This window comes from Megalops cyprinoides, chromosome 12 (genome assembly GCF_013368585.1).
Source record: "Megalops cyprinoides isolate fMegCyp1 chromosome 12, fMegCyp1.pri, whole genome shotgun sequence".
NCBI lineage: Eukaryota > Metazoa > Chordata > Actinopteri > Elopiformes > Megalopidae > Megalops > Megalops cyprinoides.
Genome location: NC_050594.1, coordinates 4,551,744 through 4,565,871, shown reverse-complemented (window position 1 = coordinate 4,565,871; position 14,128 = coordinate 4,551,744). Strand labels below are relative to the sequence as shown.

At 48.6% G+C, this 14,128-nt stretch overlaps 1 protein-coding gene across 1 annotated transcript in view; it reads left to right on the top strand.

Moving 5' to 3' along the window:
• Nucleotides 1-14,128, top strand: part of LOC118787474 (peroxidasin) — a 61,269-nt gene that overhangs the window by 30,753 nt on the left and 16,388 nt on the right. Inside the window, exons 5-14 of the mRNA XM_036543050.1 lie at nt 1,671-1,742; nt 3,491-3,562; nt 4,693-4,862; nt 7,232-7,349; nt 7,896-8,065; nt 9,202-9,474; nt 9,844-9,960; nt 10,843-11,001; nt 12,920-13,032; nt 13,653-13,809. Coding sequence (XP_036398943.1) covers nt 1,671-1,742; nt 3,491-3,562; nt 4,693-4,862; nt 7,232-7,349; nt 7,896-8,065; nt 9,202-9,474; nt 9,844-9,960; nt 10,843-11,001; nt 12,920-13,032; nt 13,653-13,809 — 1,421 coding nt within the window. The remainder of the gene's footprint in view (nt 1-1,670; nt 1,743-3,490; nt 3,563-4,692; nt 4,863-7,231; nt 7,350-7,895; nt 8,066-9,201; nt 9,475-9,843; nt 9,961-10,842; nt 11,002-12,919; nt 13,033-13,652; nt 13,810-14,128) is intronic.

Genomic DNA, 14,128 nt, shown 5'->3' with positions numbered 1-14,128 from the left:
TAACAAGCGACTATTCATGAAATAAGAATTGCAGGCTGTTGCCGTCCAGCTGTTTTCAGTTTAGATACAGTAATGAAGAATTTTATATGATGGCGACAAGTTCTGTGCTCAACTTTTTTTTTGCCTGCTTTAATGGTCTTCTGTGAGTTTGCTGAGCTTCAGCTACAAATATGCAAAAGCATATGTCGGGGAGAAATAAACATATTTTATAGAGCTGGCGACACTCGGATTTCGTGCCCCCACCCCCACCCTGTTTTACCTGCAGATGCAGACACTACGGCACTACACCGGTATCTCTGGTCAGACTCCCGCTCCCCACATTTAAACCATGATCGGCCTTCGTCGGTCCTTCCTCTGCCAACAGGGAAAAAAGCTTTTTCGTTATTGTTAACCGTACCACTAAGGTTGACTGTACCATCCTTGTCCAAGAAAGGATCACAAGTTTTGGAAAGGCCGTTAGAGCAAGTCGCCAATGTGAAATCGCCGTAAACCCTGTTTGATGCGTTTGAAAAGAATGACCCGTTTTACTTTTCCCATAATTGATTCAGTGCGTTTGAGGAGGATTTTTTTTGACCCCTCTACTGAAAAAACCATCAGTCAGCGTTTGGAATGAATAGATTCGCTCAGAAAGCTCACTGAGTTTATGGGTATGGAGTCGAAGCTGGCGCTAAGACCCGCAGTCCAATCGAGTTGATTTGTTTCCACGGTTGATTCTGGCTTTAAGTAGCTGCCGGTGTCACGGTAGAAAATAGCATTTTCTGTCTTGGAAGATGTGCCATCTTGGCAGTTCAAACAGTAGGTCCATGCTGGTTTCTGCATGATGGCCTGTATTTTAGGCTTATTGTGTACAAATCTTTAAGGGGAGGAGGGGGGATGTAGCAACGTATACCTTGAAATTGAAACTCACATGAAGTCATATCAGACACACATCACTCCAAGGATACATTTCTGTCATCTCTCAGCAGGGGAACACCGCCCTGAAACACCTGTAGCTGTGGCTTTTACAAATATTTAGGCAGAAAAAAATTGCTGAATGCATCCAGGCTAAACACTCAGTTTAACTTTCTTGACATGCCAGTAACCTCACCTGCTGTCCTGTACTGTTCTCTTGTGCATAATTCATGTTGTCAAAAATAATGAATTTAATTTGCATTTTGTGCAGGTTTGCCGTGGGGTTGTTTTTCCACCCCGAGGCTATTCCACAAAAATGTTACCCCGTAGGGGTAGAAGTTCACACCACAGGCTGGCTGGCCTGTGCAGACACATGCTACTGTAGTGACGCTTTGTCTGCAATTAGCAGCTTTTACATTTGTAGATTAGCTTTATAGAATTGGCTTTAAAGATTAGATCCCTTTGTAGATGTAGCTTTGTATATATAAAATATGTAATGTAAAAACAGCCCGAAACCCGGCAAAAAGCATGTCACCGTGAACATGCTTTTTGTTTCCAACCATTAAGCATGGAATGTAGAGCTAAGCTCATCTCCATGTAACAGACATGTGTATAAGTGCTTTACAAATGCTGTTATGTGATCAGCATTTGAAGTTCTGGCTGTTTTTTTTTTTTTTTTTTAAGTACAGAAGTAAATCCTAAATCCTAGGCTCTGTTTCTATACATGTAAGCGTTATTTTTTCCCATGTAAATGTTGTGTTTTTTTTCCTCCTTTGCAGGTACCTGCATTTCAACAACATTGAGAGCTTAGAGCCGGAGTCTTTTGCCCACTTACCCAAGCTGGAACGGCTGTGAGTGTCTGGTACTTTTTAAGTCTACTGTAATGATCATATTCACTGGCACCTAGGCTCTCCCTCAGAATGCTTTTAGCTGCTTAACCGTGGTCCAAAACAAGTGGAAAATTAATGTTGTATTCCCTCAGAAAAATATGCGTACATATCCAAGGGAAGTGATTTTTGAACGTTCAAAAAGTAGTTTTGGTGTTTCACAGTGACTGGAAGTCTCTGCACCATTGCTGTTTCAGTGCCAGACTAGCTTTGCAGAACGCTGTGCAGTTTTTATTGTTGTCCTTTTTGTTTGTAATGTGAAAGGCATCTTCTGTCAGCGGAGGCATAAATCTTTTGGAAAACGGAGCGTGTGGAATGAGGAGAGTTTTAAAAAGGCCTTTCCGCTACAGTTGGTGTGTCCCAGTTACGTTTCCCGTGGGTCGGCTCTCCGCTCGGTGCTGTCCAGCAGCCGAGCAGGACAAATCCCCATCCGCCCTGCGCCCCTGCAGCATTTGGAATGGCGTGCTCATTCCTGTCACCCCCACCCCCCCGTCTGTAACTGTCCCGTCTCCCAAAAGCGGATACGACACGTGCCCCACCCTCTCCCCACTCGCCCCAGATGTTTCGGCTGGAGGCCGAAGCCAGTTTCTCTCTCTCTGTCAGCCACTGCACATTCCCCCCCCCCCCTTTAGCTGAGATTACCAAACAGTACACCCCCCTCCCTCAGAGCAGACACCTGCGCAGATGTATGCAGGCTGTGATGAGGGTGGTTATGAGGGTGGGGGGTGGGGGTGGGGGATTCCCAGGTGCAGTGGTTCTGGAAAAGGTATTCAGTTCCTGCAGGTGTTGAGGGCTGTTTCCATGGCGACCAGCCCCGCAGCCCAGAAAGCTCACGCCAACGGCTCAGCGCAGACCGTCCGCAAGCAAAGAGCTGCCTTCGCCCAAAACGCCTGTAAAAGATGCACTGCATCACCGGTAATGGGACAGACGTTCCCGAAACGCCCTGCACCAGCTTATAGGTCATCTGCATCCACTTAGGAAGCTCAGAATCGGGCTTTATGATTTCAGGAAGCGTCCAACACGTCATGCGGTGGAGCCGTGACAGCCCGTCACACCTGGGACCCTGATCATATTCCATATCCCAAATTTAAAAAAAATAAAATGAAATAAAATAAAATGCAAAACTCCTCAAGAGTGGCCTTCCAAAAAACATATCCTCATGCCAGTTGAGATTAACTCACAGGCCAGCAGCAAAGCGAGCTCTGTTTGCTGTAAGCGATATCTGCATTGAATGTGAGACTAATAAGATGGTGTAATCTATTGTAAATACTCACATACTTGTGTCCCGCAGGTCAAGCGACCTAATGTACATGCGGGCACTTAAATAGATCTGTGTTTATATGACGTATATCTCTAAATGAGCGGGGTATTCCACTAAGGATAGCTGAAACCTGGTGTCCAAATTGCAGCGGTGTAAACGTAGGAAAGTATGGTGGCATAATGGTACGGAGCAGGACTTGGAACTGAAAGGGTGCTGGTTCGATTCCCTACTGAGACACTGCCATTGTACTCTTATATCCAGCTGTATAAATGGACGAAAAATTGCAACCTAAGTAAGTCGGTCTGGATAACAGTGTCTGCGAAATGACAATAATGTAGTGTAATGTAATTGTGAAATGCGTTGGACTGTGTGTGCTGTTTGTTGTGAAACAGGCCACATGTGTTAAAGTTGCTTTCTGTGTTTCTGTCTGCGTTTTCCCTCCTCTCCACAGGTTTTTGCACAACAACAGAATAACGCATCTCGTGCTCGGAACCTTCTCCCATCTGCAATCCATGAAGAGGCTGTGAGTGCGAGTTCAGCCGCCTCCTCTGCGTCGTGTAAACTGACCGCAGCTGTGTTGTTATCGGAGGGGTCTGGTCCAGGGAACGGGAGAATTCCAAAAGCGCCCGGGGGGGAACAGAGAGAGAGCGCAGGGGGGAGGAGTATATCAATACGAGCTGACACTTGCGGCCATAAAGCCGAATGGATGGCAAACAGGACTTCAAGCGATCTGTGTCCGAGGCTGAGCTCCAGCTCCTCTCATGTAAACCATCAGTAAATTAAAGTCAATATTTGGCCCTTTTCATAATATCCTTCCTTTGTAACTTCCCATCGGAGGGAGAAATGACTTCCCAGATTCTCCTCTTATCCAGAGCCCGCTTCTTTTTTATTTTTTTAAGCAGAGGCAGAGAGACAGGAAGCAGACTTGTATGGAAGTCATTTGAATACCGCGGTATGTGTGTTGAAGATTTGCATAGGCGACAGACCCGAGCCACGGATGCTTGCCCTGTGGCTCTGTAACTGTGTCTGTCCATGGCAGATGTGAGTGGGTAGGGACTCCAGTCCATTCCAAGGAATACGGCCATCTGAAATTGTTCTAGAGCCAGCTCATACTCCTCAGCTCAGTGGGTCTCAGTTGGGCTTTCCGTCTCTCACCTGAGCTCCAGCTCATCTGGCTCTGCTTGGTGTTGCCTTCTTTTAGCATCTTTCAAAGTGTTAGCTGTTCATCTAAAACATGTTGGGACCAAATCCCATCAGAGCCAGAAGGTAAAACCTCTGGCCCTGGTGCAAAGGATTGTTGGATGACTGGTCTTTCATGTCTGATCCCTGTCCAGCCTGTTGGGTTTCATCACACAGTGACGACACGTCCGGTCTGTGTACAGCACCACTAAATCAGTCAAATGACGTGATATCCAGTCTGTCATTAAAAATAGGAGTATAAGAGCAACCTACAAGGCCGCCATAGCAAGATGCATAAAATGTATATCCTGCACGCATATCAAGAACAATGGGCATTGACACAGTAAAGCAAGCTTATAACAAAGCCGTTACGCCTGAAGGCATTACGCTGGAACAGTGCTTGTCGTGAGAGCTGTTAGGTTGAGCGGTCAGTGAAAGCACAGCTGTCCGGTGACCCATCTCTATCCCGCGCAGACGCCTGGACTCCAACACGCTGAACTGCGACTGCGAGCTGCTCTGGCTGGCTGACCTGCTGAAGCAGTACGCCGAGTCAGGGAATGCCCAGGCCGCTGCCACCTGCGAGTACCCCAGCCGCCTGCAGGGCCGCTCCGTCGCCACGCTGACCGCCGAGGAGCTCAACTGCGGTGAGGACGCCGCCCCCTAGGGGCCGCATACACACACTGCAGCCTCATCCAGGGCGCCACATAGCAGCTACCGCTCCTGTTTATTCTCCTGGTGGACACCCCGCATCCCAGGCACTCCGTGGGTTACATCTGCTCCATTTGTACAGCTGGTCATTAACTGCAACAGTTCAGGCTGAGGGTGTCATGCTCCGGGGTGCAATGGCTGACCTGGGAATCGAACCTTTGACCTTCGGGCTGGAGCAGCTGCGGGGGTAGAGTTATGGTTGGCGCCCAGAGACCCGGAGTGGCGTGAGGTTGACTCCCAGGCAGGGCCCCTGCAGTGGTGTTCTTCAGCATGAGCTGGAGGGGCTTTACCGTCACAAAGGGGTAGATGGACGCATTACAGTGACAGCTTCAGGTGACTGCGAATAGTAATTTAGTGTGAGTAAGCAGGGTAATACAGGCAGAGACTTGTGGCAGAAGAGGTGTCCGAATTCTCACTGCTCTGGAAGTGCTTGGCAGAATTAGTTATTTTTTCTTTTTCTTTTATTTACACTGGTGCTCTGGGGCAAAAAAACACCAATGCATATTTTTCCTGTAGTTTGTGTCACATGCTTTTGCTTACAAATGACTCAGAATAAAAAGCACTGTCCGGCACCGGCTGCAGAAAGCAGCTTGTTTAAAGAACCCGTAAACCTCCTGGCTAATTTGATAGCCCTGGTTTGCCTGCCTTCCCTAATGAGTCCTGTAATGTCTCTGAAAGAGGCACGCAGAAGGAATGTCTCGTTTAAATATGGCGTAACCTTTACAATCTGTCCCCATAAAGGAGAAAACGGGTACTGGTCCACAGCTGTCAAAACAAGCTCAGTTAGGTGCCACGATGAGTACTGGCAAAGTGTGACTTTTTTGTTGGGGGTGTGTGTTCAGAATGTCCAACAAAGACACCTCGCTCTTGCTGATTTTGGGGGAGGGGGTTCAGAGGGGGGAGAGGGGCGCAGAGGAAGGGGTGGTGGTCTTTGCGGTGATCGCGGTCACAGTGGCATCATGCGATTGGTTTAGAGCTTACTCAGCCGTACGGAGAAGTACGGCACAAGGGGAAAAAAAAAAGAGTTATGGGGCGTGAGGCCTAAATGCATGTAGCAGGAGTGGAGGCTTATGGGAAAATTCAGGACAGCTGAAGCCTCTGCAAATCTGTCCGCCACATGCGGGAGGGCGCTGAGGGTGACTCCTCGAGGCGAGGGCCAGCGAAAAACGCGCCTTGCCCGGCCAGAGGCGCAAACCACCCGCGTTCTCCCCCGAGGACTGCACATTTGGAAGCGTTTAGCGCTCCGCGGCGCGTGATTTATGCGGAAAGGCGGCCCGGCGTTTCTGCCTCGCTCCTGCCGACGCGGCCCTGAATTAGCCGGCTTTCACAATGGTTACGTCGCTTGTAGTAATGCGCATACCGCTCCCCTGGGGTTACCCCTTCCCAGAAAACCCCCCCTGGCCTTTTAAGGAATAGCAGAATAACACCGGCTGTGCCGTCCCTAGCTTGTGCGTTGTGTCAGAGGCGAGGGGTTTGGTATTCAGCCAGCTGCAAGACAGCACCTCCCGTTTGAATAGTGGGCCTTGACACAGCTTACGGGTCAGATAAGAAAAGAGAAATAAGTAAAGTTTAAACTGCTAAAACGGCAAAATAAACAGTCACGGAACTAAAAATGCTTGATGAAAGCGTCTTCCTGCCCCCGCTGCCCCTGCGCAAAACTGTTTAAAAACGCTGTCAGCAGCAGTGGCTTTGTGTTTAGCTGTGAGCGGCTGGCCGGGGTTTGGGCACCTCCGGGATCGGTGTGAATGCAGCTGCTGCTGCCCAGGTTCCCAGGTTTTTGTTTTTTTGTTTTTTTACCCCAGGGATGACTTGCTCCTTCTCTCTACTCCCTTTCCCTCTCTCTCTGCTCCTCTCTCTCTCTCTCTCTCTCTCTCTCTCTCTCTCTCTCTCTCTCTCTCTCTCTCTCTCTCTCTCTCTCTCTCTCTCTCAGCTCCTCTCTTTCTCTCTCTCTCTCTCTCTCTCTCTCTCTCTCTCTCTCAGCTCCTCTCCCTCTCTCTCTCCTCCTCTCTCTCTCTCTCCCCCCCCCCCCCCCCCATCGGACTCGCGGTCCGAGCTCAGGAGGCGGCCAACCTGGTGCCGGGCCGAGACGTTATTGCTCGCTGTCAGGCGGCCAGCGGGCCCGGGCTTGGCCAGGGCGCTGGCGTTCCCCGCTGGGCCTGGCACAGCCCCACGGAGCCTGCCATCTATTGGAGGGGTGCCATCCGCGGGCGGGCAGCACTTTCCCTGCTGGTAAACAACCTCTCCTCTGCCTTCTGTGCCCCCCCCCCCCCCCCCCCCCTTTCCCTGCCCTTCTCCTGTTCTACAGAGGTCCCCAGGATCACCTCAGAACCCCAGGATGTGGACGTCACCTCAGGGAACACCGTTTACTTCACGTGCAGGGCCGAGGGCAACCCCAAACCCCAGATCATTTGGCTGAGGAACAAGTAAGACCCTGGCCTGAGCGGGCAGCCGTCTGCGCCGGTTACCGATCGGCCAGTCTCGGGCTCATTCGTTTTATTCGGGTCAGGTATGACGAGTCGATTCTCTGACGGCCAGCTCCAGCACGCCTGGGTCATACAGTCATACAGAAAAAGTACAGTGTTCCAGCGTCTCTTAGCAATTTTAGCTAGTGTAGCATGTGTTGTTTCTGTGGGGGAGGTTGTTTTTGAAACAAAAGACCAACTGTGACCTCGATGTCAGATCAGAAATCAGGGTAAATTTGAAGTGATCTGAAGAATGCAGATAATCGTTTGAGAACGGACCACACAGCTGGAAAATCATTTTGTTGGACGTGCCAAGGGCTTATCGAGTGGATGACCCACAGTGGGAAGTGCCTGGCATGTCCAACCAAATGCATTTTCCTGGGTTCATGGACCTGACAGAGAATGGCTCCTGCTGGCCTGAGGAGCTGATTGTTTTTTTTGGGTGATCAGGCGCTGCGATATGGTTCTGATGCGGTTCTCACCCCCCCCCGCTCCCCCTCTCCCCAGCAATGCTCTGAACATGCGGGACGACTCGCGCCTGAACTTACTTGAAGACGGCACACTGATGATCCAGAACACGCAGGAGACGGACCAGGGCGTGTACCAGTGCATGGCCAAAAACGTGGCCGGCGAGGTGAAGACCTCGCAGGTCACCCTGCGCTACTTCGGGGCGCCGTGTGAGTTCTGCTGCTGCAAATAACCAGCTCGTTTGTCTGTTTATCTCTATGTATATCCCTTTTTCTGCCTGTTTGTCTGTGTTATCTCTTATCTTTATGTAGGTTTTTTGTCTTTCCATCTATATTTATGTATGTCTGTCTGTCTACTTGCATATCTCTCTGTGATTTTTACGATATGTGGTATTATATAACGCATTATTTTCAGTGGGCAATACAATCCTCCAAATGAAAGTGATTGAAATGCAGCAGTATTTTCTGATCTTATTCTGTGGTGTTTTGCCTGGAGGCAGTCTCTGCTCTGTCTGTCAGTGAGGAGGCGAGGAGTCACGGACAGGTTGAAAACTACTGCATTGATTATGATTAGAAGTGAGACGGAGTATGTGACCATTTCGGTATTTGACCTGGATCACAAGTCAGTTGCTTGGATCAGTTTTGAATACTTGACAGTTAACTGGATTTTATTTCCTTTTTTGTTTTCTCAATTCATGACGGAGACGATGCGTATTCTGGATAAATTAGAAGATAATTAATTAACATTCTTAACCTCTCTGAGAATGTTGGTGAATTGTGCATCTCAAATGTAGTCTGCCTGGCTGACGGCAGTATGAGAGTATGTGGGTCCCTCAGCTAACAGGAACGTGAGATCACTGCTCCAACGGCGGATAAATTCTGAGCCAGCTTCATACCAGAGCTTTTTAGCAAAACAGATGTTCTCCCTTTCATGCCCGTATAATTTTTATGTTTCTGAAATCTACAAAGAGCACAGCAGCCCCATAGGAGCATCCCAGGTACCGAGCCCCGAGAGTGCAGGTCAGGTCGGCGGTAAACTCAGTGATGGCGATCACAGCCCAGAAACGAGTAACACAGGATTAACATACCGTGGTATCTCATTTTTTCCCGGGGGGGGGGGGGGGGGGGGGTGGCATTCTGTGTTTAGAAAGACATCTACCCTCTCCCTTTAGCTTCCTCTCATTGGCTCATACTCACTGGTCTGGGAGTGTTGTGAGCCTGGTCTGACACTGTTGCTCGTTTAAAGTGAATGGGTACACTTATGTTCTATTGTGATGGAAGTTCCTCTGCATAAGAGTGTCTGCTAAATGCCTGTAATGTAATGTAATGTTTTTTGGGGTTCACAGCACGGCCCAGTTTCGTGATCCAGCCCCAGAACACAGAGGTGTTGGTGGGAGAGAGTGTCACATTAGAGTGCAGCGCTACGGGCCAGCCCCACCCCCGAATCTCGTGGACCAAGGGCGACCGGACGCCCCTCCCCACCGACGCCCGCATCAACATCACGCCCTCGGGGGGGCTCTACATCCAGAACGTCAACCAGGCCGACGGCGGCCAGTACACCTGCTTCGCCAGCAACAATGTGGACACCATCCACGCAACTGCTTACATCATTGTTCAAGGTGAGGCTAAACCCAGGGAAGGTGTTCGGTTGGGCATACCAGTCATCTTTATACCAGCTTGTGAGGGCAAAATACTCAGTCTGAGCTTGGAGCATCCAGTCCCTCTAGAATAAACCCTGGCATTGATGTGTCTGTTAGTGTTTTCGAACCGTGTTTGTCTTCAGTTCTGAAACTTAAATGGCTTTCATTTTACCTCCCATTACATTTTGTGAGCAAAAATGAGAGAACCTTAAGAACCACTTAAATAAGCTTGTGTTAACTACGCTGTCAGCCGCTAGAAGGTTAAACTCCCTCAGTTTCGAGTGGCCATCAGAAACCGGCCTTCCAGATGGTGCGGATGTTCTGATTCTGGTTTTGATCCTTCTGCAGCGATACCTCAGTTCACAGTCACACCTCAAGACCAGTCTGTGCTGGAGGGACACACAGTGGACTTCCCCTGCGAGGCTAGCGGGTACCCCCAGCCGGTCATCGCCTGGACACGAGGGGGTGAGGAACAATCTGAATCTGACCCCGCGGCATGTGGGAGCGTCATTGTTTTTAAAACTACATGCTTCATTAAGCCTGTTATGGATATCATAAGGCCTGTGTACCGTGAAATTAGTCATTCGCCGCTAAATGTTTTTTTTTCTAAGTGGATTTTAAAAATAAACATGTATTTTGATCTGTGTTTAATTTATGCTGACATGAAGAAATAAAATGTCAGAAAATGCATATTAATGTTCTCAGATCATGCATAGCTCTAGGTTTTTGGAATAACAGCAAGAGCTTTCTCAACGTGCAGTCAAGGGAAACAAGATTAGCTCATAATTTTGGCCCATCTCTCTGTGCTGTCCTAACTGTGTCTCAGAGCGGCCCAAAACTTTTACAGGAGGTTTTTTTTGGCAAATGTCCATTGTGAAAAAGAGAGGCTTTTCAGTTTACCCATAAAACCACAATTACTTTTTCTTTTTGACTACATTGTGAATGATTTTCATGCTCCAGGCTTATAATTGTTGCCGGTAAAAATTTTACGACCGGTGTCGTTAAACTGCGTGGGTTATCAAGGAAGTGGACGGTTTCAAATACAAATACAGGCAATTGGGAGGCCAGAATGGGCAACGCCCAATCAGAGATCACAGAACTGTTTGTAAGCTTTGATATTACAGCCTGTAGCGGGCTAGCTTGACTTTAGAGAAAAGACTTCTTTGGTGTCTTTTCTTAGCACGTGCGCTGAATTAATATCTGCAGCACATGTCTGAATATTTTTTAGTAACAGTAACACAATTGAAAGCATTGGGACAGTCATAAGCTGTACTTGTTCAGCATGACGGGCGTATGGGGCGTGGCATGGGCGGGGCGTGTGTTCTGACCCCTCCTCCCGTGCCGCAGGGAGCCCGCTGCCCACGGACCGGCGCCACGTGGTCCTCTCCACGGGCACGCTACGCATCGCCCGCGTGGCGCCCCACGACCAGGGCCAGTACGAGTGCCAGGCCGTCAGCCCTGTGGGCACCGTCAGGACGGCCGTGCAGCTCACCATCCAGCAGAGAGGTACAGCTTCCCGCTTCCTGCGCCTCACTTCCTGCTCACAGCATGCCACAGACTACAGCGTTGCGTGTCATTTCCTACCGATGCAGGGGAATGAGACTGTACCTTTAGTAACAATTAGAATATCTCAGACTCAGTGTGTTCTTTTGATAATGTTGTTCACCCACGGTTAGGAGCCCGTTAAGTTAATACCATACAACATTCAACACAAGGGGTTGGTTCAGTAAAGACCATATATTTCATGCCGTCAATGTGGCAGATTTTACTTAAGTGCTATTATGAATGTGAAAATACGTGGTAACACATACAGCACCCTAATTAAAGCTCATTAACTGTGTGGAAAGAAGTGATGAGCTGTGTGGAGATTGATGCCGAAAAGCACGCAGTCTGTGTCTGACCATGGAGAATGAAGCAGCTGTCATGTAATGCCATGTTGTTCAGTTAAATATACAGAGCTAAGTGTAGATAGTAGAAAACGTGTGTTTTGACAAAATGGAAAATGAGTTAAGGAAGAAATAGTGTAACTAATGACCACTGACTGAAGTTGGTAACCAAACTGGAACATCACTTTACATTCATTTAAGAGCAGTTTAGCCGTCATTCCCAACACAGATCCAGCAAGTCAACATTTCTGAATGGCTGTAAAACATTATGAAGTGAAAGATGAATTACGTTTATTTCGTAACGTATATATTTGCGGCATTAGATCTTTATCCTTAGTAGACCTTTTTATTTTCACAATGTTGGCAGTTTACAGTGTGATGTGCAGAAATTTCTGGATTTCAGTAACAGTGCACTGGAAAAAAAAAAAAGTCAGGTCATGTATGTCTTTTTAAATATGAGCCTAAGAGGCAGAGTGTCGGGGAGGGGGGCACTAGTCAATGTTGAGGGAGTGGCGCAATGTAGCCCCTATAGCTAATTTGTCATTTACACACAGGGAGGCTGCAAATTACAGAAACAATGTGTACACAAAGCGCAAATGACAGCAGTGTGGCCTGGTCTCTCTCGTTTCCCAAACTAAATTACAGGCCTCACTTCTTGTAACTAGGACGGGGAACAACCCAGTAAAGCCCGCCACCCTGTAATTCCGGGATGACAAGATGGTTTTTCTGTGTAGTGATGGTCGTTAACACAATGCTAAAATGCAGTCTGTGTAATAGCTGCCTTCAGAACGCAAAAACCCCAGGCGGTTTTTCGGAGTGGCATAAACCGTAGGCAGATACTTGGAGGCTGAAATGACTGCGTTGGATTAAACAGACTGCCTCTTCTCCCTTTTATTCGGTTACAGGTTTTCAATGAATTTTGGTGAAACAATTTGCAGGGAGTAAAGTTAGCGCATGGGAAATACTACACAAGGTTTATTGAGAGAAATGTCTTTTTGATATTATCGTTTTTACCTGATAAGGCTACAATGTAGGGTGTGCTGTAATAAAAGTTTACTGTGTGAACTCCCATGTTGAGATCCCTGAGGGGTGTTAAAGGTGATCTGAAAGTGCCCAGGTGTGTGCCGGGGGAACTGGCTCAGGTTTGGGAGGGATCTTTTAAGAATTCACACAAAACCCCCAGGCTCCAGCTGTGAAGTGTATATATATTGTTACCACTCTTCTCACTGTGGGATGCCCCCTCTTGTATTTTGGCAAAGGCCCGCAAACACAGGGAAATTTCATTCTTAAATAAATTTGAAGGCCCCAAAAAAGCTCCTTCTGTGTTATTGTTGAGTTATTTGATTTGGAGCGAGATTTAAGAAGGCAGGGCCGACCCTCGCCACAGCGCGGGGTCGCTTGGACGGGGGCAGGTCAGTTTTTTTTTGTGAACAAGCTTGAAGCATTTTGGATACAAAAAAAAAAACACAAAAAAAGTCTGCAAATGATTCGCCTGCGAGCCTAAATGTAATCATTAACACATGTTTTTAAATCATCAGTAACGCCTGTTTTCACAAATGCTCCAAGGGACATGACGGTGGAGTCTGGCACTGACGCGCAGATTCTGTGCAGCGCTCAGGGAGAACCCGAGCCTGTCATCACCTGGAACAAGGTTAGACACCTGTCACTCAGTCGCCGTGGCGAACCCGCCCCCTCCCCCCACGCCTTCCCTCCCTCCCCCCTCCCCGCTCTTTCTGTCCCCGGGCCCACAGTCATAACTCAGGCTCTGTCTGAGAGCTGCCTTCCGGGTGAGACGGGCATAAGAAGGGGGGTGGATGTTGAGTGGGGAGGGGGGGGGGGGGGGGGTCCTGATTGAGGAAGCCTTGGAACTTGGAACTAGGAACTAATTTTCATTTCAGCCATTTTTTCCTCTTAGACTTACTGACTGAATATTTTAATCTTTAATAATTTTTCAATGAAGTTCAGTGTAGTCTGAAGGCTATAAATCAGTGTGGTTGTGGAGGCCGGAAAAACCGAAGTTGTTTTCCATTCCTCAGTAACACCCATGGGCAAACCTCGCTGAATGTTAACAGCAGTTGAAAAGCTCCTCTCAGCCTCTGGTCAAGGGGAACTGGGGTGCAAGGGTTTGGCTCTGATTAAACGCAGAAGCGTCAGATTCTCAGAAGATCAGAAATGTTGGGGGGGACTCCTGCTGGGAAACACACCCCTTCACTGCTCTGATTCGCTGTGTGTGTTTGACTCCTCCCCCTCCGCCCTCCCGCCTCACCCCAGGATGGCGTTCAGGTGACGGAGAGCGGAAAGTTCCACATCAACCCCGATGGCTACCTGGAGGTGAAGGACACGGGGCCGGCTGACGGGGGCCGATATGAGTGCATTGCGCGCAACAGCATCGGCTACTCCTCGGCCAGCATGGTGCTGACCGTCCAGGGTAAGCAGGAGCCCGGGCCAATACCGGGCCTCGAACCGTGGGCCGGAGAACGAACCCACTGTGCTTAAAAACAGGGGAAACGGCTCACCTCCCTCTCTTTAATTCCCTCACTCTAGAGTGAATTGCAAAGCATTGTTTTTATTTTTAATCATACCACTGTTGTTCCTGTTCTCCCAGCTAACCTCTCCTAGTCCTTTGCTCTTTTAATCTCCACCTGAAAATGGCACGGAGGGTAGTTTTGTGAGACGATATTTCCCAGAGGATCTTTTTCTGAATGAGGTAGCTCTTGTAAGGAACTCTGACTTGGTGTGTTCGTCAT